Raw genomic sequence first — 27,779 nt, forward strand, 5'->3', positions numbered from 1 at the left:
ACTGATCCCCCCAGGACTAACATGACCGACCCAGAAATGTCTCTAATGTGACTCAGATGAGCAAAGTGTTTGATTCATGTCTGAATCTTACAGTAATGCTTTTCAGTGTGTCACTACATGCAGTTCTAGATTTTGCAGAAACCTTAATACATTTGTTGTTTGATGCCCACAGCTGCTGTGTCTTTGACTCTTCACTCCTCTAAACAGAAAGAGTCGCAATTAATAAACAACAGTGTAAATAAAAAAGTATTCTGTTTTCTTCTAGGCACCCAGCAGCTCAGCTGTTTCACACAGATTCTGGGTTTATACACTGAACAAAGGAGACTGATCATCGATTGGATTTGTTTCAGTATCTTCTAATCGTGTTAAACCATTGTTTTATGCAGCAAAGCAACATGCAATAGTATCATGTTTAATCTACATTTTCTGGAGAGAGATTGCATGAACTTGTGAGGCTCGTGTTGTGCAGTATGGGATGTCACAATATTTAATAAATAAATAATCAAATTAAAAAAATAACCTAATGAATGAATGAATTAATAAAGTCTGTGATGCTGTAAAATAAATACGACTATGAAATACAAACCTGAATTAATAAATCAGACAATATGCATGTGATGTAGATATTAAAAATAGTGATTCTTCCAAGAGAAGAGAATACTGATATATATATAGCAAATAATCAAATTACTCAAAGCAAAGTCGTTTGGTGTGATGTAGGCACACGATGGAAAATATTGTATTTACTTTTAGTTTATTTATTTATATTTATTTGTCAGTGTATTTGTGTGTTTTGTGATGTAACATTCATATTTACCATAGACTGTATATATTTACATGTTTTCATTATTCCGCTCACGTTTGAACGTTCCCCTGTCACGTGACGCGGGTCGGCGCTGCTTCTCTAAAAGCGGAAGTGGTCGCTGTGTTGTTGCACCAGAGCTGCTGTCATGTGATAGCTCGTCCGAGAGGCTGCTGCGAGACAGTGGCTTCCTACCTTTAGATGTGGCTCAAATAAAACCCACGAAGGAGCGAAGTTTTATGTTTGCAGGGGAAGACGGCCGCGGCTGGTTAGTGACGGACAGCAGGGACGCTGGGGTTGTGTAGTTTGACCCCTCGGACGCTGCCATGGGTTGCTGTTACAGCAGCGAGAACGAGACCCCGAGTCAGGTTAGTTAGCAGCTAGCTGGCTAAAACCGACAAATGCTGCATGCTTTAAAAGAAGTAGATTTCCCAATAGTATTTTATTTATTTGACGATGGTTATTGCACCAAATCCATTAGAGCCGTGGGTTCAGACGGTACCAGGCTGTCGGTTTTTAACAGTGTAAGCAGTGACACCTAATAGCAGCATTAGCTTTCTACTTAAAGCCTTCGAGACAGGCCTGGACCCAGGCAGCTGAGAAGTTGGCACAAATGCAAAAACATTGATGCAAGGAACTTCGCAGATCTGACTTCAGACAAACTTGTTTTGAAGAAAGCTATTTGAGTAGCCAATGTAAATAGTAGTTGGACTTCATCGTTTATGACTTGGTTACAGTCTTTCCTCCAACAAAATAGCTTTAAAGAAATGTGGAAAGCAGTGAATTAGTTACTTTTACACGAATAAATGCTCAACTATGACCAGAACAGGTGTACCGAAAACAAAAGTGGTTGATGTTCTGCATGCCATCTTGATGTGTTTTATGTCATATGATCCTCAAGATTCCCAGCTATTTTTAGTTTAAGGAAACGGTCAGTTCTTCCTTCTTGTGCCTTGTTTTTTCCCTCGTGCAGTTTCTTTAATCTTGACAGAGTTAAAGTCAAAGGTAAACATTTCACCGTCTCTGTGCTGTAGGGCTGCAACTGCTGATTATTTTGAGTGATTAATTTGCTGAATATTCATTTGAATAATCAGTTTGTTGATTGGTTTAGAAAATGGAGAAATGGGTCCATCTGTGTTTCCCAAAGCTTAAGGTGGTGTCCTTAAATGTCTTGTTTTGTCCATCACCCAACATTGTAATTTTAGTAAAAGTAAGTATTGAAATTTAAGAAGCTAAAATCAGAAGATTTTGACTTTTTCTTGTTGTAATGAATTGTTCTAATTGTTATAGATCTACTCTGTTATACTCATATAATTTATATTTTTAACTTTTGTCTTATTTGTAAGAGGATCATTGCAAGGATTATGTGTTATCACTGCTGCAATTCACTAAGCATTTTTCACATCTAATTTTGTTAATTAACCCCATAATGCTTCAATTCATCTCATAGCCTCAACTACCATGTTTTATTATGGTTACTATCTAACTGAATAGAAAGTGGTAGATGAGGTCTGTTTTTGGCACTCATTTCTTCTGTGTTCAGCTGCTGCTCAACTGTACCATAGTTTGTCCCAGTGAGATTGACTAAATGCTTCCGTATCATTCACTTATATATTCTAATCAACCTATCTTAGGACCCTGACGAGATTAAGCCGCTGATCCCTCACCCAAATCCTGTCAGCAAACCCCCAAATGGGACTGATTGGACCACTCCCAGTGTCCCCTCAGCTCGGACAGATGAACAAGCCCTCCTTACATCCATCCTGACGAAGACAGCACAGTAAGACTCCCCTACATGCAACCATAGACTAGGCAGAAGTCTGCATGTGTTTCCTGACAGTAAAATTGGGGGGGAAACAAAAACATGTCATTATTTCCTCTCCTTAAGGAACATCATTGATGTGTCAGCGGCAGACTCAGTCATGATGGAGCAGCATGAATACATGGACAAAGCTCGGCAATACAGGTGTGTGGGAGCACTTATTTCCTGTGGAAGAATGACGTTTTTAGTTTTGTTGTGTAGGAAGGGTCACTGTTAGGACAAGAACCAGCTTTTAAAATGAGATGGAAGAGTCTGTCTTTTCTTATTGATGAGTTATTGAGCAGCAGAGTTACAGGTAACATATAAACTCTAAAGGTCCATGTGGTGTTTGAGCCACGTAATGATGACCTTGTAGTTTTGTGGTATATGCATTTCATGGTGCTACAGGGTTTTGTATGGTCTGGCTGTATGTCAATAATTTGTCCTTTATGGAAGGGAAAGGAAGTTAAACTAAAGAGTTCAGATGACCCAAAAGCGAGCTTATTGTACATCCAGAGGTATGTTCTGATTGGTGGGAAAACTATAGTGGATGTTTCCTGAACTGTAGTCGGGGCAGAGTGAAACAAGAAGTTTCTACACTAACTCAATGACTCAAGGAGCCTGTGAAGGAAGTGATTTAACCAAAAAATTGCAACAGTGTTGGCCTTTTACCTCAAACTTTAACCTGTGATCCAGTGACATCTGGTGGGAGTTGGCATATGTCTACCAAACAGAGCAGCTATCTTTAGACTGAAATACAGAAGCAGATTAGAGTGTTGGTTCTCATAACACAGCAATCTATTTTAAGAGACAAGGCTATATGTACTAGACAAAGTGTGCTTTAAACTCTGATGACACTGCTACAGCCCCAATAAGCTTCTGCTTGTTTTTTTTTTTTTGTTCCAGTACCAAGCTGGCTGTATTGAGCAGCAGCTTGCCCCAGAAGAAACCCCTCGCTCTCCCGTCCCTCACCAGTCAGCCCCACCAAGTGCTTGCAAGTGACTTGGTGCCATACTCAGATGTTCAGCAGGTACACTAGCACATTAGAGACACTTTTGGGAACAGTATGCAACATGTTTGACTGCTAAAAATAGATCTTAAAGATGCTTTCCTGTTGTCCACCTAATAAAAGAGATTCTCTTGGTCATACATGAGGGCTGTGTACTGGCAAGAATGTGGTGATATGACACATATCATAATACAAGGATTGCAATCCAAGCATTAAAGCATTTAAGCATTGCAATATAGTGCAAATTTTAAATAGATTTTTTAGGATATCTGACACAACGTAAAGAACAATACCTCCCAGTGAAGCTTTTCTTTTTTGTATTGAGAACAGTTGGATCTGTGCCTGCATTCACCACAGTTTCTTCAACATCCAACATCATAACACCAATTCTTGTGCAATCTGAGCAATGCATGTAGGCTAGAAACGTAAAATCTATGTCATATGAAAGAACACAATATTGCACAGCCTATCTATTTTTTCTGACACACCTATCGCTGACAGCTGGCTAGTTCTGTGTTTCTCAGTAAACTTTTCTTTTTAACATTTTATCAAACTCTTCTCTTCTTCTTTCTTTGCAGGTGTCCAAGATAGCAGCTTACGCTTACAGTGCAATCTCTCAGATCAAAGTGGATGCTAAAGAAGACCTGGTGGTCCAGTTTGCCATTCCCTGATTCTGCGACTCTGGCCTGCACATTGTTCCTCCCATCCCACTCTCTCTGTGTCACTCCTGCATCCTCAACCTCCAGCCCACCGTTTATTAAAGCATTTTGGTCCTTGTGCTTCTTAGCTATGCCTCTAACTGCTACAAAGACAGAGACAATGCAGGGTTTCACCCTGTGGCTGTCCATTTAGTGTAACTAATTACGGCCTAGTGACATATTGTCTAACGGGCAACAGAAGATGGTTTACTGTTGGTGGATATGATCTCTTACTTAGAACAGCAAGGCCTCCTCTGTACGTAGTGCATGGATTACAGGCTTTGTCAGAACACGCTGTGGAAAACAAATCATCAGTCATTTACCTTTCTTGATCATCTCTCTAAATTTTATAAATGGTTTCCAGGGCTGTCTCGATATGTTGCCTTCGGTAGAATTCCGAGCTGATTTTTGAAGGCATGGAAGAATGAATAGTGTAATCACCTGGGACAGACTGTTGGTTCATGTATTTGAAATGATCTCTACTGTAACAGAAGAAACGAGGCATCTTTGGATTAATTGAAGTCATCACAGCACCATAGTGTCAATTGTAGTAGTTGTATATTTTAGCCATTTACCAAGATAAAAGAAAAATCAACTTGCAATGTGGGTTAATGTTTGCACATCATGCACACGCTCCTCAGTCTTTTTTCCTTAAACAGCAAAAACTAGCCAGAGAGGGTGGATATGGAGTGAAGATAAAGATGTCATTATATTTTTGATGGCTGTAATACTGTAGTTCTGATGCCTGCTCATAATCTGGTGTCATTCTGCACCAAGAACCATAAACCGTAGCACCAACCCGGCTGCAGTAAGTTTCCTTGAGATTTCACTCTCATGTTTAAAAAAATAACAGTGAAACAGGTTGGAAGTGTAAAGTTTTCTTCCACTGTTACTCCAGTTGCAGCCAAATCATGAGTCTCTTGGCTGTTTTCCTCTGGTGGGTGAGGATGTGAACACAAATATGGGTGCTGGGTGGACCTATTAATGTCACTGAGAGCGGGACATGACCGAGCTTTCTTGGGGCACAAGTTCTCGAGTTTACAGACAGTGGTGTATCCTCTGCAGTTTTCCAGCACTAAAGAATTAGAGGGCAGACTCTTTAAATCAAATTCCAGAAGTTCACACATTTACTAGCAGTGGAGGCATTTGGAGATGAAGGTGGGGGTGTGTGTGGAGGGTGCAGGGACAGATGCTGTGTATTCATGCCTTTGTACAGAATTTTCTGATTGAATATAAACACAGATGATGGATTGTATGAAGTTCCTCTTTTTGTAGAGAGTTCATTGGTCGGGATTGGCTACGATCTTGTGGTGATGAGATTTTCTTTGGAAACACAAGAACACTTTTAAGGCCTGTGTTTGTTGGCTTTTAAACAAAGCTTTTTGCTGCAGATTGTAATATGATTGACTTGTTCATAATAATCAGAAACTAACCATTGTAGCAGTGTGGGGGAGTGTTAACAGTCTATGTACCACAGCAGATAAAACGATCTGAGACCTTTTTGTGATTATTTATTTGTGTTTTTAAGTGTATATTTGCTCTTTGGAGGAGAGCACGACTGTATGCGTGGGCAGGGAGCATGGTGAGCCGCTCTGGAGTCTCAAAAGGGATTATCTGCAAGGCTGTGATTATTTAAACCACGCAACTGATTTGAGCTTTTTGCAATGGGTTCTTGGCATTTTTTTTCTTTTTGTTTCTTACTCAAATGTGTAATACTACCTGAAGTATGTTTGTAATATCTTAGGCTAGTACCAAAAAGTTTTAAGACTTTTTTTTTGGTTTAATTAATTCATTAAAGACTTTCAACAAAGCACTCATGTCTTATTAAGTAATAACATCTATGTGCTCCCATCTGAGCATTAGTTGGTTTAGTAATGCCACAAAGATAACAGTAGCCTTTATGCAGCTTTGTTATGGCAACATTGTATAGTAATGATATTCATTCAGTAACAGCTCTACAACCCTGAGACCAAACTACACAACTCTGGGCTTGATGGATAACAGACGGATGAAAGAAATCTTGTTCCATCATCAAGCCAGTCCGCAAATAAAAAATCAATATTTCTACGTCTGCCTTATCAAAGCTTGAGTGTAAGTAACCTTTTTTTAACAATTATTTGGTCAACTGATTTTATTGAACCTATTTCAAATGATTTAAACTTCTAAGCAATTTAACATTTAACAATGATTGTTTTAGTCATAATACTCGGTGGCTCACCCTGCAGGGGTAGAGGAGTCAAAACAATACAATTATTTGCATGGCTAAATCACTGACAACTTCTTTTTCCAAATATTGGTCAAAACAACTTTTCACTACACATGCAAATGTTACATCCAGCTCTGTTCAGGCCTCATTGGCTGCAACATAAAACCTGTTTCTGGTTATAACTTTTATTATCATTTTTTGCTTAATATTAGAATTTACAAGCAAAGGAGGCAAAAATGCACAGGAAAAACAAGGCCTGTGGCTGTTGCTTAATCAATGAAAGAAATAAAATCAGGGTTAAGAGTGTGCCGACTTGCTAAGTAACTACAAATAAATCAATGAAACTTGTGGCAATTAAGGGAGCAGCTCCCCTGCTCCTAATGTACCTAATAATAGAACTCTAAGGAGTGAAACGAGTACATTAATCAACAAAGCTCTCAGCCACTTACATCACTGGTAGGTGGCATGAGAATAGCAACAAGGAACAACCAGAATTACACAAGGACAATGAGAGGCACAGAAATCATCTGCTAACATTACATGACAGCTGCCATGACTGATAGATATAAGGTGCACATTCAACCTAGTGTCGTGATTTCTGCAGCCCAGTTGGAGCACAGGACTGGGCTGTGGTTCAGTCAGTCACAAGGAAAGAGACGAGGGCACATACCAATTTACATCAACCCATCAGGCATAACATTATTATAACCACCTGTCTAATATTGGTGTTGGTTCCCTTTATGCTAGTGAAACTCCTCTACCCGGTGGGGCATGGACACAGGAGCTCTGGGGACGGTGACAGTGAATTCTGTGGGTTCTGTGGGTTGCACTGTGGGACCTACCTAGATCAGGCTTATCCTGGCACATCCCACAGATGCTCAATAAGATTTGGATCTGGGGAGTGTGGAACCCTGAGGAACACCTTAGCTCTGTCATGTTCCCTGGGCCACTCCTGAGCAGTTTTTGCGGTGTGTTGGGGGTGAATTGTCCTGCTGAGGGTGGCAACTGGCATCAGGACTGCTGTTGCCGATGGGGTTGGGGGGTTACTTGCCTTGCAATGTTTAGGTGGATGGTACATGTCAAGCATCCACATGAATTTCAGGACTCAAGGTTTCCCAGCAGAACATTGCATTATAACAAGATGATGTTATTATTCACTTCATCTGTCAGTGGTCATAATGCTGTGGCTGATTGGTGTATAGAAGAGTTAATGACAACGAAGGAAAATGCAAAGCAACCAAGAGCTGTAACAACAAACATACATTCAACAGTAAATGTTGACCTCAGTACAGTCAGGTTCAAGTATGATTCGAACAAACCCAAATAGATGAAATGCTGCGATCACTGGGGAGTCTCCTTACTGCTTCTGCTGCTGTGGTTGCCAGATCTTTGCCATGACTCGCTCCTGCCGCGTCACAGCACTGAAGTCATCGTCTTTAACCAAGGCAAAACAGAAATCACACGATTCCTACACACAGAAAAAATACACATAAATAGCTCATGTACTTTTGTAGGAATCTTTATAGTTATAAAAAAAGTATTCCATATCAAACTGCACCAGTTATTCTGTTAGCTTGCAGGGTTGGACTTTTTGTATCATTATTCTTCTTCAGAGTTGATTTCCACTTCAGATGTGTATAGTATGATTGAATTAGTTCAATATTACAACTTGCTGTTAGAGTACAGTAGTTTTACAGTCAAAGGTGAGCAGGTGTGCTTCAGCTGCAATGAACAGCAGAGGGTTGGGTGCTGACAGAGGTTTCATAGATCTGCTCATTCTAAATGAGGCAAGTTACATCTGCACTATTGTAAGTCAAGAATAGATCCTTTTCAATGTTAAAAAACCCAACTTCTAAACATGTACTGTAACTTTGATATGCAGAGATGAGTTTGTAGAGTTACATGAACGACCAGATTAGAGAAGGACTTTAATGCTGAAGAGGCCTCTCGCTATGCAACTCAGACAAAAGCGTATATTATCTATTTGTTACTGCTGCTACACACATACTTATGTTAATTAAAAGCTGCAGTGATTTAGACAAACAGTTCCTTGAAATATGGGTTTAGACAGCAGCCGTTCTCCCTGCAAATGAAAGAAGACAGCCAGCAGTCACTGGAATCTGTGTGTGTTTGTAACCAGTGTTGCTATGCGACTAGATATGTAATCTACGAACCTGATCTCTATTCAGCCATCTGTTACAATGTTATGCACCTAAATGCTTGCCAAACATCTCACATACACACTCCCAGTAAGATTGCACTCTGGAGTAATCCTTTTATGCACCACTCTGACGTTTAGGACAGTATGAGTGGCTGACTGTCACATGTTTATGAACAAACACAAAATAGTAGCTGAAAAAACAAAAATATCATTTCATAACTTCATAACTTGTCAGGTGTGTGTGTGTGTGTGTGTGTTGTGTGTGTGTGTGTGTGTGGTGTGTGTGTGTGTGTGTGTGTGTGATGTGTGTACATGTTTATTCTATACCGGTGGGGCGAAAACCTGACTATTTGCTATATTGGGTTAGATATGAATGGGAGTCAATGGTATGTCCCCACCGGTCTAGATAACAAACATGTGTGTGTGTGTTTCCACCTGTAAGTCTTGTTGTTCTATGACATTTCCATGTAGGTGATAGAGTGTAGATGTGGAAGGACTCCCAGCCTATCCACCTCTGACATAATAAAAATGTTGTTGCCGTGAAGGTACAACACACGCAGTGCACGAAGCTCGCACAAAGCCTGCAACACACGTACACAAATTGCAGAAGTACTGTGACACATTTAATCCAACAGGAAGCATTCATGCAATAATTTAAAAAATGAATATGACCTGATCCCTCCACATACAGATATCTTTATATAACAGAAGAATCTTATTATAGTTGAACCAACCAATGATAAAAGAGTTGTTTAAATGGTAGAATCAGAAACTATGCAGCTGAGCAACTGTGAGCCAGACACTGGAAACTCACTGGGTCTATTGTGTGTGATTTGTTGAAGGACAGGTCCAGCCAAGCCAGATGTGACGGCTCAGCCAGAAGTGACAAATGGTCCTCTGGAGGTCATGAAGGTCGGTGATGATGTTGTTATTGAGACGCAGAGAGCAGCTCAGATATTTCATCTCAGAATTTTTTCTTCAAAGGCGTAGACTAGTGTTGGGTTCCTCTGTCCATGCATCTGAAACCACAGGAAACCAACACATATCAACATTAAGTACTGGGTTGTAGTTTGTTTGGCTTTATTTAATGCTCTACAGTGCACTTTGTTTCAAGGGCATCTGTGATTCAGTTATTAAAGATGATTGTCCTTTCAAATTTACATGAAAACACAACACAGAAAAATGTTTGTGACAAACATGGATCATCCACCTCATATCTGCCTCAGTGAACAACAAACATCGGTGGTGGACGGCTCCTATCCCTGTGCAGCAGGACTGAAAGATTCAGAAAATCTTTCCTGCCATCAGCAATTAGACTATTTAATTTCAAAAGTAACAGATGAGATTCCAGACAATGAATTACCCTTTGGAGATTATTAAAGTGATTGTATTGTATTGTATTTTATTGTATTATATCTGTTATTGTAGAAATTAACTTGAGGTGACTGATTATACATTCATCTTGATTGATAAAATGCACAACGCTGTACACAGCTGTAGACCACAGATGAAAAAACAAAACTTCCCTCCTGCGGCACGGTACTAATCTTATTATTTTGACTATAAACTATATCCTTAGAAGCATATAATGGAGAGTAGTACCTGTAAGACTGCTGATGTTTTTGAAGGACAAGTCCACTGGAGCTCCATACATAGCTACACCTGTAGCAGACTCATCTGTTGGGTGATATACGGTGAAAACTGACCATCAAACTTTAGAAACACAGAGTTTTAGATCACTTTACAGCTATCCTGTAATTTTCAGCATCAGTAAAAATAAAGAATTATCTATCTATCTTCCTTTATTCTTCACCTATCAGAATCAGAATCAGAATCAGGATCACTTATCATCCCCGAAGGGATATTCAGTTGTCAGGGTTCTTATCTGTTAATTATCATATACATCATAGACTTACTTACCCACAATGTAACCTGTAACAGCCACTTAGTTTAACACCGTGATAGGTTATTTGCTGTATTAGTAATTTTTAAAAAAATCTCTCGCAGTTTTGCTGAACATTGAGCTACCTTAGAGACAACAACCTGTTGCTAAGGAAACAAACAAGTAGGTTGTGGGAACTGTAGTTTGTCTTATATATGTCTCTTTATAATAGGATTTCGTCGTGCTACCGTAAGATTTTAATAAACATTAATAGTCAAAATAACTCTTTAATTAATTTAATCGCCTTGGTATGTGTTTGTGTCTGTGTATGATATCTGTCCGACAAGCTGGGATACATTATTGTATAATATTGTATCATCCGGAGGGACGCTCTGCTGTGATTGGTGGTTTACTTCAGGGGAGGTTGGGGATTGGTTGTTCGCATTACAGTACAGTACAATACAGTGAGCCGGATCAAACGACAGAGCTGATCCACTCTAGCACTAGCCACATTTTCAATTGTATCTCGGCGTACACAAAAATTCAAACCATTGCATCGGGGCTGGCGACACCGGGGGTCAGCAGTAATATTAAATATGATGGCTACTACTTAAATGACTGCAATGTCGATATGAAGTTTATTTAGTTGCCCGTCTATGTTGCCCCTCCCCATCCGCTTAAAACCGAGCGGCTTGCAACGTCCACTTAACTTCCGGCCTTAAAACCAATCAGCTTCTCCTGTTTTCAGACGCGTCGATATGTGGAGGCTGATTGGCTATTTCAACATTTATCAACCCTTTTGAATTTTTGTCTCGTTTCACACGATAGAACTGTTTATTTCGTAGCAGTAGTTGCACACAGTTTGGTTAATGAGCTGCACCTCTATTTCTCAGACAAACAACAGAGTATACTGCGCAGAAATACTTTGGATGGTGAGTTACTGCTCGAAAGCAATATTGTGTTGCCGTTGGTAAAAGAGAATCAACGTTACTTACCACTCTGAAGGATTCAGTCATTTTAGCCTATCAGTAAATTTACTGTTGTTAAGCGACTGTTAATGTAAAGTTAACTTTGCTAAAACAATTCTAATTCATGCGTCTTATGTGAATTAACAGGAAGAATTATAGTTAAGTTTAATTACTGAATTTGGTTAGTTGTCGATGAAAGTATGTTGCGCAGTTATGCTTGTCTGTGCCCCCTTAGCTTGACAATGCTAGCTGATTGCTCTTGTCTGCTTTGCTTTCAGGTTGAAAATCTATTTTTGAGCCAAAATGGCGATTAACTTGGGCGTTAAGGCTCTTCTCAGCTGGGTAAGTTTGTAGTTCTCGCCTGTGCTTCTTTATACTTTAGCTGTGAAGTATAAATAAAGTAGTGCAGTGAAGCTAACTAAGCTATCAGATTTGCAGTTTTATTAACTCAACCTATGACTTTTCAGGTCAACGGTATAAAACTGTCAGACCAGGATATCACTGTCGGCGATTTACAGGATGGGACAATCCTACTGAAGCTTGTATACATATTGTAAGTAAGAGCAGTGTGTTGAAATGCTTGGTCTGTGCAAACAAAGGAAGGTCAATGATTGGTTGAATACATTTTAAACATGCTTCTCTTGTGGGTGGATCCCAGGAAATACCAAAAGTCTGATTCCCTGTTGTAAACATCAGTTTCTTGTCTCACTTTTGTGTCATGTCAGGAAAAAGGAGCCCAACTCCTGTCTCAGTGATTCCATTGAGGATCGGTTCAGACTAATTGCAGGCTTCTTGGAAAGTGAGTTTTACTCTGATTTTAAAATATCTGGAGATGGTGCTTTTATGAAATGTGTGATTTCACTGCAGCTGCTGTGTCAGATTTTTTTTAAGATAGTGATGGACCTTTAATATCCTCAGACTTCGGGTGTTAATAAAGGCCTGAATGTGTACCAGATGCATAACTTCACTGACTACATGTAACTTAAAGTGACAAATTTTTTTATGTCTGTGGTTAAGACTGCAAAAAACACACTATACATCTGAAAATGCCATCAGTATTTATTTTTCTCTGACATAAACTTCAGATTTTTTGCAACTATGACAACGCCCTGCGTTATTGTTGGGTGTGGTCGGGCATACACCCTGCTTCACCTGTAAAAATGCCAGACGCTGATGTCAGGGAATTGATAGTGCACCTACAATGCTACTTATTCTATTTATGTCCAATTGCTTTTTGTGGCTTACAAGCAGAAACATTTTTCAGTATTACTGTCCTTTGAGAATCCACTTGTATCTCTATTTTGTTCATAAGGGGATTGCAGATTTAATGCAGCCAGAGGCGCTTCTTTATCTTGGGACAACCTAAGAGATGGCCTCAACCCAACAGGCGAAATTGCAAAGGTACAACACAAATGATAGTATATAAGAATGATAAAAGACAAACAAAAACAACGACCCATTTTCACCACTTTTTATGTATCACTAGGTGCTTTTGATGCTCATATATCATGACATGATGAATGACCGCTGCACTATAAACATGTTGGATTGCGAGGTAGAGGTAAGCAGTGAGTTGTTTTTCGAGTTTGCCACTGTGTTTTGTGCCTTCTTTTATGTTGTGCTTCAGTTGAAATCTGTGCTAATGTCTATATTTCCATTTTGTTAGAGGGAACTAGCAAACCTTACGGGTTCCTTTGTGATGGAGAGCGATGACTGTGTTTATCTGAGCGATGGGCTTGATACTTACTTGGCAAGGAGACGTAAGTAGCAGTTCTTAGTCTTCCATTTTTTTCTTGATTAGTCTGACACACACGCAATGCAGCTGTAGAACACAAATTTTCCAGCTTGGATTTAACTCGAAAACTCTAAACTTTGTCTCAGATTTGCCCGTCTCCCGTGACATATTTGACCGATCCACAACCACCTCGACCTCCAGTGTGTCAACTGTCTCCACGTTTTCGGATGAGGACTCTCCTGTCTTCCATCGCACAAAGAAAATCACATTTGTGGACATGGAAACTGTTGCTTCTTCCTCTGTCAGGTATTGCTGTGGGCTTAAATTTAATCCAACACATCCAAATAACATTCCTCTAACGTCAAGACAGTTTTATGGGCAATGTTAATCCAAACTCCTTCGTATCTTTAAGCCCACTGGATGTTATATTTTCGATTTTGCTGCTTTATTTTGCTAATCTGCTTTCATTCCCGCAGCAAATCTCCTCTGGAGGATATTATGAACACACCCAAGTTTCAGATGAGGAAAATGCAACGACAGATCATCAAGGATAGAGACTACAGAGACAGTTTGGAGAGAGAGTTGTCCAGCAAGATTGCGCAAATTGCCCAGAGAGGTAACACGTTTTTGGTTCTTGTTCAAGTTTTTAGTTTTTGCTATTTCTTTAACAACTTGCATTTAACAGATTTGGAGAGTTATGTCAAAGTAAAGTGCTAAAAATGTACATTGTGGTTAATTAAATGTTTCATCTTCTATTCAAATTAAACTTTGCTCCTCATTTAATTGGCTTTTTTCAGAGTCTCATATTAACCAGCTCCAGTACCGCCTTGATAAACTGAAAAAAGAGCAAGGCGATCAGGAGCAGGTTACCAGAGAGCAACTCAATGAGCTTGAAACCAAGAACAACACGTAAGTAGCCAAAAACAGACCTAATCTAATGTTTTAGAGCTTTTTTTTTTCCCTCTAAAGTATAATTAAGCTCCATTTATTAATGCATGCATGTAGATTAAAGATGTGTTCAGATTTAGTTTCCTAATCTGGGATTGATTTCGTGCAGTAGTGTTTTTACTTGTGGAGGCTGTGGCATCTACCTTCTCAGTCTATTTAGGATATAAACAGCACATAGAGCTAGTGTCCTATAGACTACAAATTATTTTTTTCAACCTTTAGGAAGGTTGGGGCCATATCCAAATAGCAAATAAATGTGTATAGTATAGCATACATCGTACATTGTTCACAATATTTCAATAAAGTGTTGCAAGTCTTCAATTTTGTATGCAGGAGGAGTCAAGAAAATGTTTATTTCATGCTGGAGGAATTTGTTGTAAAAGTGATCTAAACTGTTTTTTCTGTAGATTACAAATGCGTCTTGATGAGATGCTAAAGCAAAATAAAGATCTCAAGAGTACCTCTTGTCTTATGGAGCGCAAAGTGGATGAGCTTACAGATGAAAATGGAGTGCTTGCTTCTCAGGTAATAACAAATGTGCAAACTCATTTCTAAGTTAAATTCGTAATTAACACATTCATTCAGTTAACAATTCGCATTAGGAAATTGGTTGTGTGTTTCTTATGTTAACGGGGTCTAGCACTAGATGCAATCCTTTGACATTAGCAGGAGTCACGCTGAGATCAAAACTTTCATTTAATACAGAGTTTAAAGCTTTCCTTTGAATATTGTGTCAGATGAGAGGAGTATGTTCACAACTGGCCATCTTTGAGCAAGAAGTTGGTCGACTGACAAAAAATGAAGCGTCTGCTCAGGAAGAGTGGAGAAACAAAACAAACCACCTCCAGTTAGAGCTCAACCAAGCAACTGCTCAAAAGGTAGGTTATAGATTCACAAAAGGGAATTGTGTAGCTGCTATTTTTGATTTGTTCTAACAATTTTGTGTTTCAAAACAACATTCAGTTATAGTTTAAATAATATGCCATTGTGTTGTGTCATGAAATGGCTAATTCTTCACCCTGGAAACAATACCAAATTTGCAGAGCCCTTAGTTGCTGAACTGTCGGATATTAGTATGATTTTTGGAAAGCAGAAAAATAAAAAGCGATGTAGAAACATAACGCCTGTTAAGTATTTGAGAAGAAATGTGCACACGTTTTTCCCTTGGTGTTTTTTTCATGAAGACCAGGATGAGTTTTGTGTCATGAGATTTAATTGCTGTACTGTTGTTGTTCTGATAACATTTTCAATTCCGTACAAAGAAATTTTAATATCCTGTCTCTCTTTGTTTCTCAGGAGCTCCTGACTGAACAAATTCAGATCCTCCAGTCAAAGATTTCCTGTTTAGAGGATGAAATAAGCAAGGTCTCTAAGGAAGAAGTAGGAGAGAATATGGGGCCTATAATGGAGGTGAGGTGGATAATTCTATGTAAAACCGAACAACTGTTTTATAAAGGTTAATTTGTTGTTTGTTGTTAAAAATAATTACAAATGTCCATTTTGTCATTTTTCTAAACCCATTTTGTCATTTTAATTGTTACTGTGTTTTCCAGAGAGCAACACTGGAGGCTGAAATCAATGACTTGAAGAATGAGCTGGAGAGCACATGCTGCTCCCTGAAAAAGGCTGAGTTGGAGATTGATGCTAAAACTCAACAGTTAGCCGAGTACCAACAAGAAATTACTCAACATAAAGAGCTCCTGAAGCAACAAAAGTCCCAAACTCAAGAAATGATTCAAGCTAAGGACGAAGCTTTGGACAATCTCAAGAAAGAGATAGCTGAAGAGAGAGCAGTTCTTCAGCAAGAGATCCAGGATCTCAAGCTTCAACTTGAGCAAGTTCAGAAACAGAAAATGGAGCAGATGACCAGACTACAGCAGCATATTGCTGCTTGTGAGCAAGAAATTGGGAAACTAAAGGAAATTAAGAAAGAAAAAGAAGCTCTTCTACATCAGACTGATGAAAAGATGAAGGATCTTGAGACCAGGTTATCTGCTACGACTTCTTTGTTAGATGATAAAGAGCAACAAATTAACACTCTCAAAGAGGAAGTTGATTTGCTTACAGATGAAACTACAAAACAGAAGAATGAAATTCAAGCCAAAGAGGAAGCACTTGCCAAATTACTTTTGGAGAAATCAAATGAACAAGAAGTTCTTAATCATAAGATCCAGACTTTAACAGCCCAAGTGGAAGACCTTAGCTCATCGCTCAAACAAGCAGAGCAAGAAATTCAACTTAAACAAGACCTCCTGGCTCAAACCCATCAAGAGAATGTCCAACAAAGGGAGATACTTCAACAACAGATTTTAACCTCTGAAGAGGAGGTACAGAAACTAAAGGCAGGGATCCAAGAAAAGAATGAGCAGCTCTTGATGCTAAAGAATGTCAGCTCTCAACAGTCTCAATCTCTGAAGCAAGAGATTAAAACGCTAAAAGACCAACTGGAAACGCTGAATGAATCGTTCAGAAAGACCGAGGAACAAGTTTTGACTCAGCAGGCAATGCTTACAAAGCAGCAGGAGGACAGTGCTCTTCAGCGGGAGCTCCTGCAGCAACAACTGTCTGCTTCTGAAGAGGAGATAAAGAAGATGAAGGAGGAGATCCAGTCTAAAGAAGAACAGATGAACTTGCTGAAAAGTCAAAATTCAGAGCAGGCAGAACAACTGCATCATGAGATCCAGGATTTAAAGAAACAGGTCGAGTTTTTTAGTTCCTCATTGAGGACTGCTGAGGAGAACTTGCAATCCAAGGAAATTCTGTTTGCAGAACAGCAACTACAGAAAGCTCAGCATGTGGAGGCACTCCAGATGCAGATGGCTGCATCACAAGATGAGGTGAAGAGGCTAAATGCAGAGATTTGTACAAAAGAGGAACAGTTGGTTGAGCTAAAGATTGAGACCTCGACACACTCTGAGTCACTACAGCAGGAGATTAAAGGTCTGAATAAACAAATAGAAAACATGAACAGTTCTCTTGAACTTGCCAAGGACCAGATTCAAGCCAAAGAAGATGTGATGGCCAAGCAGGAACAGGAGAGCACTCTGCAGATTGAAGAACTGAGAACGCACAGCACAGTTCTTGAGGAGGAGGTGAATCGTCTAAAGCTGGAGATCCAAACTAAGCAGAGTGAGGCAGACATGTTGAAAGCTGAAAGCTGCAAGGAGTCTGAGGTCCTACAGAATGAAATTCACACTCTCAGGGATCAAGTACATTGTCTGAGTGAATCACTGAAGGCTGCCACAGAGCAGGTTGAGGCGAAAGAAAACCTGTTGGCTCAGAAAGAAATGGAGATTTCTCAGGAAAAGGACTCATTTCAAAACATGAAGACCACCTCTGAAGAGGAGATAAAAAGCCTTCAGGATATAATCCAAGCTAAAGAAGAACAACTGGTCACACTAAAAGAAGAGAGCTCCATGCACTCTGACATGCTGCAGCAGGAGATCGGAAATCTAAAATCCCAACTAGATCATATGGGGTACTCTCTCACAAAGGCTGAGGAAAAGGTTCAGGCTCAGATAGATTTGCTTAACAAACAGGAGGAGGACAGTGCTCTTCAGAGGGAGCTCCTGCACCAACAACTGTCTGCTTCTGAAGAGGAGGTGAAGAACATGAAGGAAGAGATCCAGTCTAAAGAAGAACAGATGAACTTGCTGAAAAGTCACAATTCGGAGCAGGCAGAACAACTGCATCATGAGATCCAGGATTTAAAGAAACAGGTCGAGTTTTTTAGTTCCTCATTGAGGACTGCTGAGGAGAACTTGCAATCCAAGGAAATTCTGTTTGCAGAACAGCAACTACAGAAAGCTCAGCATGTGGAGGCACTCCAGATGCAGATGGCTGCATCACAAGATGAGGTGAAGAGGCTAAATGCAGAGATTTGTACAAAAGAGGAACAGTTGGTTGAGCTAAAGACTGAGACCTCGACACACTCTGAATCACTACAGCAGGAGATTAAAGGTCTGAATAAACAAATAGAAAACATGAACAGTTCTCTTGAACTTGCCAAGGACCAGATTCAAGCCAAAAAAGATGTGATGGCCAAGCTGGAACAGGAGAGCACTCTGCAGATTGAAGAACTGAGAACGCACAGCGCAGTTCTTGAGGAGGAGGTGAATCTTCTGAAGCTGGAGATCCAAACTAAACAAGGTGAGGTAGACATGTTGAAAGCTGAGAGTTGCAAGGAGTCCGAGGTCCTACAGAATGAGATTCACACTCTCAGGGATCAAGTACATTGTCTGAGTGAATCACTGAAGGCTGCCACAGAGCAGGTTGAGGCGAAAGAAACCTGTTGGCTCAGAAAGAAATGGAGATTTCTCAGGAAAAGGACTCATTTCAAAACATGAAGACCACCTCTGAAGAGGAGATAAAAAGCCTTCAAGTCATGATCCAAGCTAAAGAAGAACAGCTGGTCACACTAAAAGAAGAGAGCTCCATACACTCTAACATGCTGCAGCAGGAGATCGGAAATCTAAAATCCCAACTAGATCATATGGGGGACTCTCTCACAAAGGCTGAGGAAAAGGTTCAGGCTCAGATAGATTTGCTTAATAAACAGGAGGAGGACAGTGCTCTTCAGAGGGAGCTCCTGCAGCAACAACTGTCTGCTTCTGAAGAGGAGGTAAAGAAGATAAAGGAAGAGATCCAGTCCAAAGAGGAACAGATGATCCTGCTAAAGACTGAGAGCTCAGAGCAGTCTGATTTGCTACATCAAGAGATCCAATGTTTAAGGAAACAGGTGGAGGCTCTTGGCTCCTCACTAAGGATGGCTGAGGAGCAGCTGCAATCCAAGGAAGATCTGTTGTCTCAGCAACAAGCTGACTTGACACAAAAAGCAAAAGAGAATGCTGAGGTCTATGAAAAATCTCTGACTGAGATAAAGGCTGAGAGCTCCAAACAGTCAGATACTCTCCAGCATAAGATCCAGAATCTGAAAGGGGAAGTGCAAATCATTTCTCTAAAACTTCTGACTACAGAACAGAAGTTACTTGAAACTGAGCAGGAGTCTGCTCAGAAGATAAACCTCCTCGAGCAGCAGCTTGTGTCAGTAAATGCAGAGCTGAATCAACACAAAGAGACACGGGCTGCAAACCTCAAGCTAAAGGAGGCTGTGCAACAGTTGCAGGTTTCCACACTCAGGGAGAAGGAGGCTCTTGTTGAGCAAAAAGAAGCCCTAGTGGACAGGATACTTCAGGCAACAAACGATTATGAAGCTCTGGAGAAACGAGTTGAAGCCATAGTGTTTGAGAAGGAGAGACTTGCTCAAGCCAAGCAGGCCATTGAAAGAGAGAACATAGCTTCCCGTAAACTGGTGTCTGTGCTGCAGCAGGAGGTGGAACTGTTGAAAATGGAGAAGGAGAAACTTTTGAAAGAGAGAGAAAAATCTGAAGAAATTGAGCTGATCAAGAGAGGCCTACAGGAACAACTTGCAGCTAAATCAGAGGCTGCAGAACACTACAAAGCTCAGGTTGGCGTTACCATAACCAGTTCTCACAATCATAACATTTCACTACATCGTATATTTGTACATATTATTTTTGTTGTGTTTAGATAATTATCTTTCTCTTTACAACTTATGGCCTGTGATGCAAACTGATTTTGTTGCTGCAGTGCAGGTTCATGTGCCTTCCTGGTGGGTTTGGTGTTAGGGGAGTAGTCGGGATGTAAAGATTAACATCAAAACGTCATTCTGTTGTCACTATTCCACAGATGGAGAATGCTGTGAGTCATTACAATGGCAAGAAGCAGCTTCTTCAAAAAAGCCAAGCAGAAGTGGATGAACTCAAACATTCCTTAGAGGTTAAAGACCGTGAAGTAAAGGCTATTGTCATGGAGAAAAAGCTGCTTCAGCTCGACCTGGACAAGGCCCAAACCAATGAGAAGAAACTTTTGAGCCTAGTGGCCAGTTTGGAGGCACAGGTTGGTATTGTATTTTGAAACACGAGAACACACATGCTTACCAAGATGAAACTGAAGCGTTGCTTCATAATGTAAAGGCACATAGTTTCCTCCTGCAATCCATTTTCATTTCTGTCACTATTTCTTTATATTTAGCTGGCCTGTGCTGACCAAACCCTGCGAGCTCAGAATAAGATTCATGGCGGTGCAACAGAGTCGTGTTACTTGGAGGTTCCCAACACACTCTCAAGTGTTTGCACTGGTACACACGTGAAGAGGACCATGAGCTCTGACAGCCTGGACCAGAGCTCCCTGGAAGACTCCCTGAACACCACAAGGTAAGGTTTGGGTCATGATTTCTTAGAGCTAGTTCTTAAAATGCGCTGTGTGACCATGCAGAAATCAAATGTGGTTTGTAGCTGTTCCAAATGGCCGAGCAGGATGGAAAAGTTGGCTGTCATGAAGAAGGAGTGATGGAATGTCTTTTATAAACTGCAAGACAGTCTCTCCAGGGAAGCACTGATGGTTTTGCATTCGGCATAAAAAGTGTCACAAGTAGCTAAGTAACAATTTCAAAAGAAATAAAAGTTGAATACCTCTCTCCACTCTCATCTACATACATATGTAAAGTGGGTGTGAATGTCTGGTCATCTCTTCCAGAAAATTACAAGACGTGACGGTAGTATTGATTATCTTAGACAGTATTCTGCTTTATATCTTTGTAGGAAACTTTCAGCACCTGGTGAATCCAGCACACCTCTTGTTCGCAGTTCAGAACGTTTGGCAGCCAAACGTCGGGGTCTGCAGGCTGAGTCACTGGAAACCTTGTACTTTACACCAATAAACACCAGACAGACCAACAGGTATGCTGTACAGTTGTGACAGTCATGGTGTTTAAGGTGGTGGCTGTTCTCCTAACATTATTGTCCGTATAGGGTATTCTGACTGTATGTGTCTATCACTGGAGCACAGACCTTTGAGACCTGAAAGCTAGTTTTGAAGGTGCATTCCTGTGAAATTTTGTTTAGTAAGACACAATTTAAGGATTAGTCTTTTCATTTACTGAAAATGCTGTATATGGAAATCTTTTCTTACTTACTGTATGCTGCTATGACTGCAAGGCACGACTCTTTAAAACCAGTTGAAGTTCTTTGATTAGTCTGAACCTACGCCTTACCTGTAATCACTAACCAGTCTGAAGGATTTGTTCCTAATTATACATCTAATAGCAGTTATAGAACTGGTGATGATGAAAATAAAGTAGGTGGAACTCAGTTTATTTTAATTTGTAAAATTGAATGACTTGCCTGCTTTAAATATTTTTTGAATTCCTGGGCAATTCTCCTGTCAGTATACACTCTACACAATTGCCTGAATTTGACTTTATCTACCACTAACAGTTTTTGTCACCATTTGCTGTTTTTAAAATCCTTATTTTCTTTTTCATCACTCAGAACTACAACAAATCACAATGTAGAACTGGATTCAGCCTGCAAAAATCCATCTTCATCCGTCAAACGACGCAGGACCACACAGGTTATAAACATCACCATGACCAAGGTGGAGGAAGCTCATCTGCACAATTTTTGCATGTTCACAATAACACACTGTTGAAGTTGGTGTATATATTTTAATAATCATTGTATATTTTTAGCATCACAGGAGTTTTAGAAAGAAGTTTTAAAATTCTTTGCTGCTTCTTTTAGCTTATTTTTTTTATTTTCTTTTACAGCACTAGTTGTCTCTGTTACATTGTTGTTTTCTTTGCAGTACTGCTTTCAGTATTTTCCAGAATTACATTTAAAATGCCTGAGCCCATTGTTTCACATTGCCTTTTCTAAACATCTCCACACTCCCACCACAGTATGATTGCAGCAAGAAGTGACTGTTGAATTCTTATCTGTAGAAAACTCCAGGTTGCAGTGAAGGTGATGAGACTTTCTACAGCTTGCCTTCTGCTCGCTCTCAACCAAACCTCTCCAATGCCCACTCTGCACGGCCCGTGTCTATGGAGCTGTTTGACACACCTGCCGGGATGACCACTGATGCCAGTGACCAGCTCATTGGCCTTCCTGGGTATAGACGGAGCACAATTCATTCACAGAGTGAGTCAATACCTAAATTGCCCACTTACCCAAACAAGAAAAGCACTTGGAGAGCGCAGTACTCCACTAAGGCTGCTCAGTCAGTGTATCATCTCCAATGGCTGAAATCTTGGCAAAAACTGTGTGGCAGAAATCATGGCACCATAGAATGTGGCCATTTAATATAGATGTACCCACAAATGACCATTGCCACAACCAGAAATTATAGATAAAAATAACGGTTCAGACAACTTGACATATGAATTTCAATTGTAATTTTTTTCATTAATAGTAAGCAATATTACTGAAGTTTTTCTTCAGTACTTCTTACCTATGATTATGGTGCATATATTGTTTATTGTTGCTGCCCCACATTTAACACCTTCAACAGCCTACATGAGTCCCATGTTTCACAGTTAATACCTGACTACTGAATGTGACTGTAGAAATGTGCAGTCACTCTGTCTACTAACAAAAATGGAGTTGGAGACTTTGCAGCCTTGGTTTGCTGCTGCAACTTTTGCAATGCGGCAGCAGCAAACCAGAATGAATGACATTGCTGGGCGTTGTGCTTCTCTCCTTTTCAATTACTGTTTCCTGTTTCATATTGTGTTGTTGTTTTATAACTTTTACACTGCCCTGTGCACACTGATTCGACTTGTAAAATTATGTTGAATTTGGGGACTTCTCTACTAATGATTCAAATCGATGGCAACTAGGGGGCAGCTATACTAGTAATTACTGATTAATGGTCACTGATCCCACATGGGCAGATATTGTAGTAAAGGAGTTTTTTTTTTTTTTTTTCAATCGTGTGTAACTTTTCATTTTTCCTTCATCTGTTTGCCTTCAGCCGCTGGAACATTCTGTGTGGGAACAGAGAATGAGCCTGATGGTGCACCTGATGATTGGCTGAGGATTGCTGAGCTGCAGGCCAGGAACAAAGCCTGCCTTCCTCATCTAAAGAGCAGCTATCCTGTGGAGTCTGAGGTGAAGAGAGAAAGACTCTAAAGAGGCATACAGTCTCACATACACAAGTTAAAATATTGATGAAGATGGAAACATAATAGGGTTTTATTGTGACATCACACCAGAAAGGAAGCATTGTGGGATTCAGTGCTTTTTGCCCAAACTGCTGTTGACGTTTCACATCAATTTCATGAAATCCTTCTCTGTCTGCTCCTTTTAGACTGGCCGTGGTGGTGCATTCATTTTCACAGATGATGAACTCCGTACAGGAGACCCATCAGACACAATCCGTAGAGCGACCATGAACCCCGGCCAGCTCCACGACTCCCTTGCCTCCCACCGCCAGTCTCTCATGCTGGGACAGGCAGGTGCTGCAGCCGGGACTCGTTCTCACCGGCTGTCCTTGATGCCAGGCCAGCTGTCATCCAAAACTGTCAGCTCATCTCAGATCAGAAGCCCAAAAGGCACAAAGCGGTCGACAATGTCTGTGTATCAAGTTTCCCCTGAGGTTGGTTTGTAGTAGTATGCACAGGAACATTTAATCCATTGTTAATCAGTGCTTAAGCATGACTGAACTATAGTAGATGAATGTGGTACAGGATGTAGTGCAATATGAATTTCAGTTTATTTTTTGGTTCAAGACTGAATCAGAGGGAGGTCCTTGTCAAAAATGTTTGCTTATAAAAGCATGCAAAATGACTGAACTGCTGTAAAATCAGACAGATATAAAAGCAGATAAAATGTCCTTGTGTTTAAAACTATAAATCCCTGACACTGTTTTTTACATGCTTGTTTTTATTTCATTTAAAGAAAAAGACAAAGACCAGCTGCTTCCCTCATCCACTCACTCCCAAAAATAAGAATATGAGTAGTGGACATTCAGGATCTCATCTTCAACCCATCCTCAGTCCAGTGAGTGTAATCTATGAACACACACCCAAAATGTATTGGTCTGTTGACAGCTGGCAAAATTCTTCCATTAATGTTGTTACGGACTCATTGCTCAATATGTTCGAAATACTTTCATCACTGACTATTCTCAGGCTGACCGGAGGCAGTCAATGATGTTCACTATTGACAACACCCCCAAAAAGAACAACTACCTAAAGAAAGGCCTGAACAAACTACGCAGCTCCACCCGGAAATCTCCAGGCACAAGTTCAAAGAAATCACCTGCTCCCTCAAGTGCACGCAAAGGCCAGGAAAACCTGCCGTCAGGAGTTTATCGTGCTGGAGTAGGACGAGCTGGCAGAGTTGGCAACTTTAAGTCACCCCAAGTGCCAACTAAAGGACTGAGGAAATCCCCACAAACCTCCAGCAGGTCTGCGAAGTCTCCAGGGCTGACAGCCAGCGCTCGCAAGGTAAACCTACACCGACAAATCCATTCAGGGCGCACTTGACAATCATTTTTATTATCTTTATTTGCAGCTGCAATACAGTATGAAGCAATTGGTAAGACCTGTCAGCTGATGCTCAAACAGTAGCAGGCAGTGGAGATGTTGTGGTAAACTTCATTTTCATGTTTTTTACATTGTTTACAGAGACAGTACAGTAATCTTTTAATTTGGATTCAGTCACAAACAGTCATGGATGAAAATTAAATAAAACGCATCAAAACTACTTTACTACGTAAAAGTAGTAAGTAAAATGCAATGAAAAGAAGAGGGAAAACTGGTACAATAAACTATTACAATACTGTATTAGAACAGGGTTAATATAGATAAAAATTCTTCTTAAAAAGGAATGTTTTTAAGAAGTGATGTCACTGATTCTGCAAACATCAGTTCTTCAGGCTAGGTGCTCCAGAGCTGAGAGATCTTGACTGCAAAATCCTGTTAACGCTTAGTCTTGAGCTGGGCCTTGGAAACTGCCAGTAGCATTATGACTGAAGATCTACAACTGGTTGAAGGGGGAGCAACCATGAAATGCTTTCAATGTCAACAATATATTCTTATAATTATCGCTAAAGCAAGTGAGCCGGAAAGACGAACTGAAACATGCGTGATTTTGGTTCTTTGAATGTTGCATGATGGCCCTGTGCTCTGAACAGAGATGTACAGTATGTCTCCTTTAGTGCTGCAGGTAGAAGGAAATGCAAACAATTTAAAGTCTGCATCTGTGCCAGTGGTTTTGTAAAACTCAGGAACAGATTCCCTCTTAGACTTTCAGGAAAGACTAAAAATCCAGCTCTTTACTGAACGCCTTTTTGTGCTTGACAGACTGCAAAAACAAACAAAACAAAAAATGTCCTATTACATCTGCACCGCTTGTTGACACCGCAGTCCTATTATTACACTTGAACTTGTTTTATGGCTTTTCTCCAGATCTAGACTAGATCTCTGCTTGTGTTGTATCTACTCTCAGATGTATGTCGCTTTGGATAAAAGCATCTGCTAGCGGAAATTGTAGAGTTGTACTACTTTTATCTGTGATACACACTTACAGACTAAAAAGATTTGTTACTGGTGTTTTCCCACTAACCTTTGTACATTTTGTCCTGACATGCTTAACAGTGAATTCCACAACAGTGTCCCATTTCTTCCAGAACAAGAGAATTCATTAGAAAGTTGCGCTCATGTGTAATGTCCATACCTTTCCAGTGAATTGTCTTTTACTGTTTTGCAGCATTTTCTGTTTCTAATAATGTAATCTCCCCATTTACACTTTAGTAGGGAACAATTCAATTCAATTCAATTTTATTTATATAATGTCAATTACAGTCAAATCGTCTCAAGACGCTTTACAGAACCCATATGCCTGACCCCCAGAGCAAGCCCAAAGGCGACAGTGGCAAGGAAAACACCCTTTTAACAGGGAACATAGCTGTATAATACACAATGTGCAGTTAAACACAACACCTTAACTGATTCTAGGCTTTAACTGACATCTGTGACACTAACAAACTAAACTAAAAACGATCATTTATTTTTCTGCTTCTTTTGTATTACAGTGCATTAAATTGTGGAAGTATAACTCAAACTGGTAACTTTGCGTATCTAAATGCACAAACTACTGGACACAGATTTTCTTTGAGTCTCTTGTAATGATCCACCTACAGAAACAAACCTGCATGTTGTGAAAGAATTTGATTGTGTTCAGTGATTACATTTCAGTAACTGCTGATTGTGAACACTGTTTTCAGAAACATATGTCTGTAAAGGAGGACAAAGAAGAAACCCTTGCTGGAAGACCATAAAGGTCACTGTTAATCAATAGTAATCAATAACTTTAATAACTTTTCAAAGGCTGGTTGGTGGTTGTCACTTTATGGCCTAACAACTCACGGTGTATTTCTTGCATATATTAACCAGTGGGTGGGTGCTCACATTGTCTCATATTTAACACTAACAACACAAGACTTGTGCTTTCAGATTTCATTAAATGTGGTTGCTGTTACTGGAATGTGTTTCTCTTTGATTTAATCTGATTTCTTTCTTTTTAATCCACAGATGATGAGCAGGATGAAAGTTTGAGGACTCTTTGCGGATCGGAGTTGTGATCATCTACAGTTTGACCTGATCGTACTTTCTTTTGTTGTTGTTTTTATTTCACAAACACATTATGATTTTACTGTTTGTCCGTTGGGGCTCTTTTGCAATCTTCTTTTTAATCTACCTTGTATTTTTTCTGTATTTCTGTACTTTTCTGTATTATATTTACATATTTCAATTAAACGATTTAATGGAAAGCCTACAACTTGAACTGGGTTTAAATTTTGCAAAACATCTGTCAGGGCTAAGGAATAATGAGAAACCATCTCTATTAGTAGTACGAATTACAGAAGTGTTTCCTAATTTAGACATAACTATCACATAGGAAGTATATTTAGATAGATGTAATAGATTTTCAGCCTGCTAATTACAGTACAAGCATTAGATTCCAATGGAATAGGAGCTGTCAGAAACACAAAGATCCCTTTCCAGTCAAAAACGACTAAATCTGAATACTTAAGCTTGTTGTGGTTCACGTGATGTAAGTTGAAAAGCTTTACACTGCACTCCAGTGGTCATTCAGCTGTACATTTTTGACAATATGTTAGTGTGCTTGTCTTTTTTATAGACACTGCACGTGTCAATGACTCTTCTGATGTTTAGATAAGAAATGACTTCTCATGAACCACATATCAGCATACACCCAACTCTGGTACGACTTCCTAATTCTGCATGTGGCAGCATGTCAGACATGTCAGAGCTACATTCCTCGGAAAACGGCAGATTTCCTGAGTAAAACCAAGCTTTTAGAATAAAAGCTGAACAACTCGAATTTGTAGTTTGAAAGTCTGTTACAGTAAATCAAGCACAGACAGCTGATTTGTGCAAATGCTTATGCTTAAACATTCAATGCATCTTTAACTGTGAAGCTGAAACCATGTTATTCTGTCAATTCAGGAACACAGAGGTTATTCTGTTAGTCGTATCTGTGTACAAATTAATACATTCAAGGTTTCAAAATAGATCATATTGTGAATTGAAATACTTGACAAGCAATGACAATGCATCTGCTGGACGTTCCGGACTAGAAAGTAAAATTTTATAATATTTTCACCATACATATTGTGTGTACGATGAGTACTGATGTTTTTTTCTGGGGATTATGCTTTTATTCTGAAAACGGGTCT

At 39.8% G+C, this 27,779-nt stretch overlaps 4 protein-coding genes across 4 annotated transcripts in view; 3 read left to right on the forward strand and 1 right to left on the reverse strand.

Moving 5' to 3' along the window:
* LOC127536903 (coiled-coil domain-containing protein 186-like) overlaps window positions 1-18,662 on the forward strand; it is a 218,860-nt gene extending 200,198 nt beyond the window's left edge. The window contains exon 2 of the mRNA XM_051958346.1: window positions 17,651-18,662. Coding sequence (XP_051814306.1) covers window positions 17,651-18,556 — 906 coding nt within the window. The 3' untranslated portion in view covers window positions 18,557-18,662. The remainder of the gene's footprint in view (window positions 1-17,650) is intronic.
* On the forward strand, window positions 913-6,123 carry lamtor1 (late endosomal/lysosomal adaptor, MAPK and MTOR activator 1). The gene is made up of 5 exons (XM_022218615.2): window positions 913-1,170; window positions 2,437-2,582; window positions 2,691-2,768; window positions 3,510-3,633; window positions 4,191-6,123. The coding sequence occupies exons 1-5, from the start codon at window positions 1,129-1,131 to the stop codon at window positions 4,281-4,283; spliced, it is 483 nt and encodes a 160-aa protein (XP_022074307.1). The 5' UTR covers window positions 913-1,128; the 3' UTR covers window positions 4,284-6,123.
* Window positions 5,868-26,857, forward strand: numa1 (nuclear mitotic apparatus protein 1). Its single transcript, XM_051958322.1, has 12 exons — window positions 5,868-5,978; window positions 18,670-19,677; window positions 19,920-20,129; window positions 20,265-20,446; window positions 20,834-20,971; window positions 21,563-21,668; window positions 22,015-22,213; window positions 23,046-23,182; window positions 23,382-23,669; window positions 23,972-24,073; window positions 24,205-24,522; window positions 26,611-26,857. The coding sequence occupies exons 2-12, from the start codon at window positions 18,703-18,705 to the stop codon at window positions 26,632-26,634; spliced, it is 2,679 nt and encodes an 892-aa protein (XP_051814282.1). The 5' UTR covers window positions 5,868-5,978; window positions 18,670-18,702; the 3' UTR covers window positions 26,635-26,857.
* lrrc51 (leucine rich repeat containing 51) lies at window positions 6,333-10,724 on the reverse strand. The gene is given in 7 exon segments (XM_022218622.2): window positions 6,333-7,947; window positions 7,950-7,984; window positions 9,113-9,258; window positions 9,492-9,565; window positions 9,568-9,696; window positions 10,280-10,354; window positions 10,598-10,724. Coding segments are annotated over 6 exon segments (510 nt in total). The 5' UTR covers window positions 10,332-10,354; window positions 10,598-10,724; the 3' UTR covers window positions 6,333-7,873.
* Window positions 26,858-27,779: the final 922 nt, after the last annotated feature.

This window comes from Acanthochromis polyacanthus, chromosome 13 (genome assembly GCF_021347895.1).
Source record: "Acanthochromis polyacanthus isolate Apoly-LR-REF ecotype Palm Island chromosome 13, KAUST_Apoly_ChrSc, whole genome shotgun sequence".
In the NCBI taxonomy this organism is placed as follows: Eukaryota; Metazoa; Chordata; class Actinopteri; family Pomacentridae; genus Acanthochromis; species Acanthochromis polyacanthus.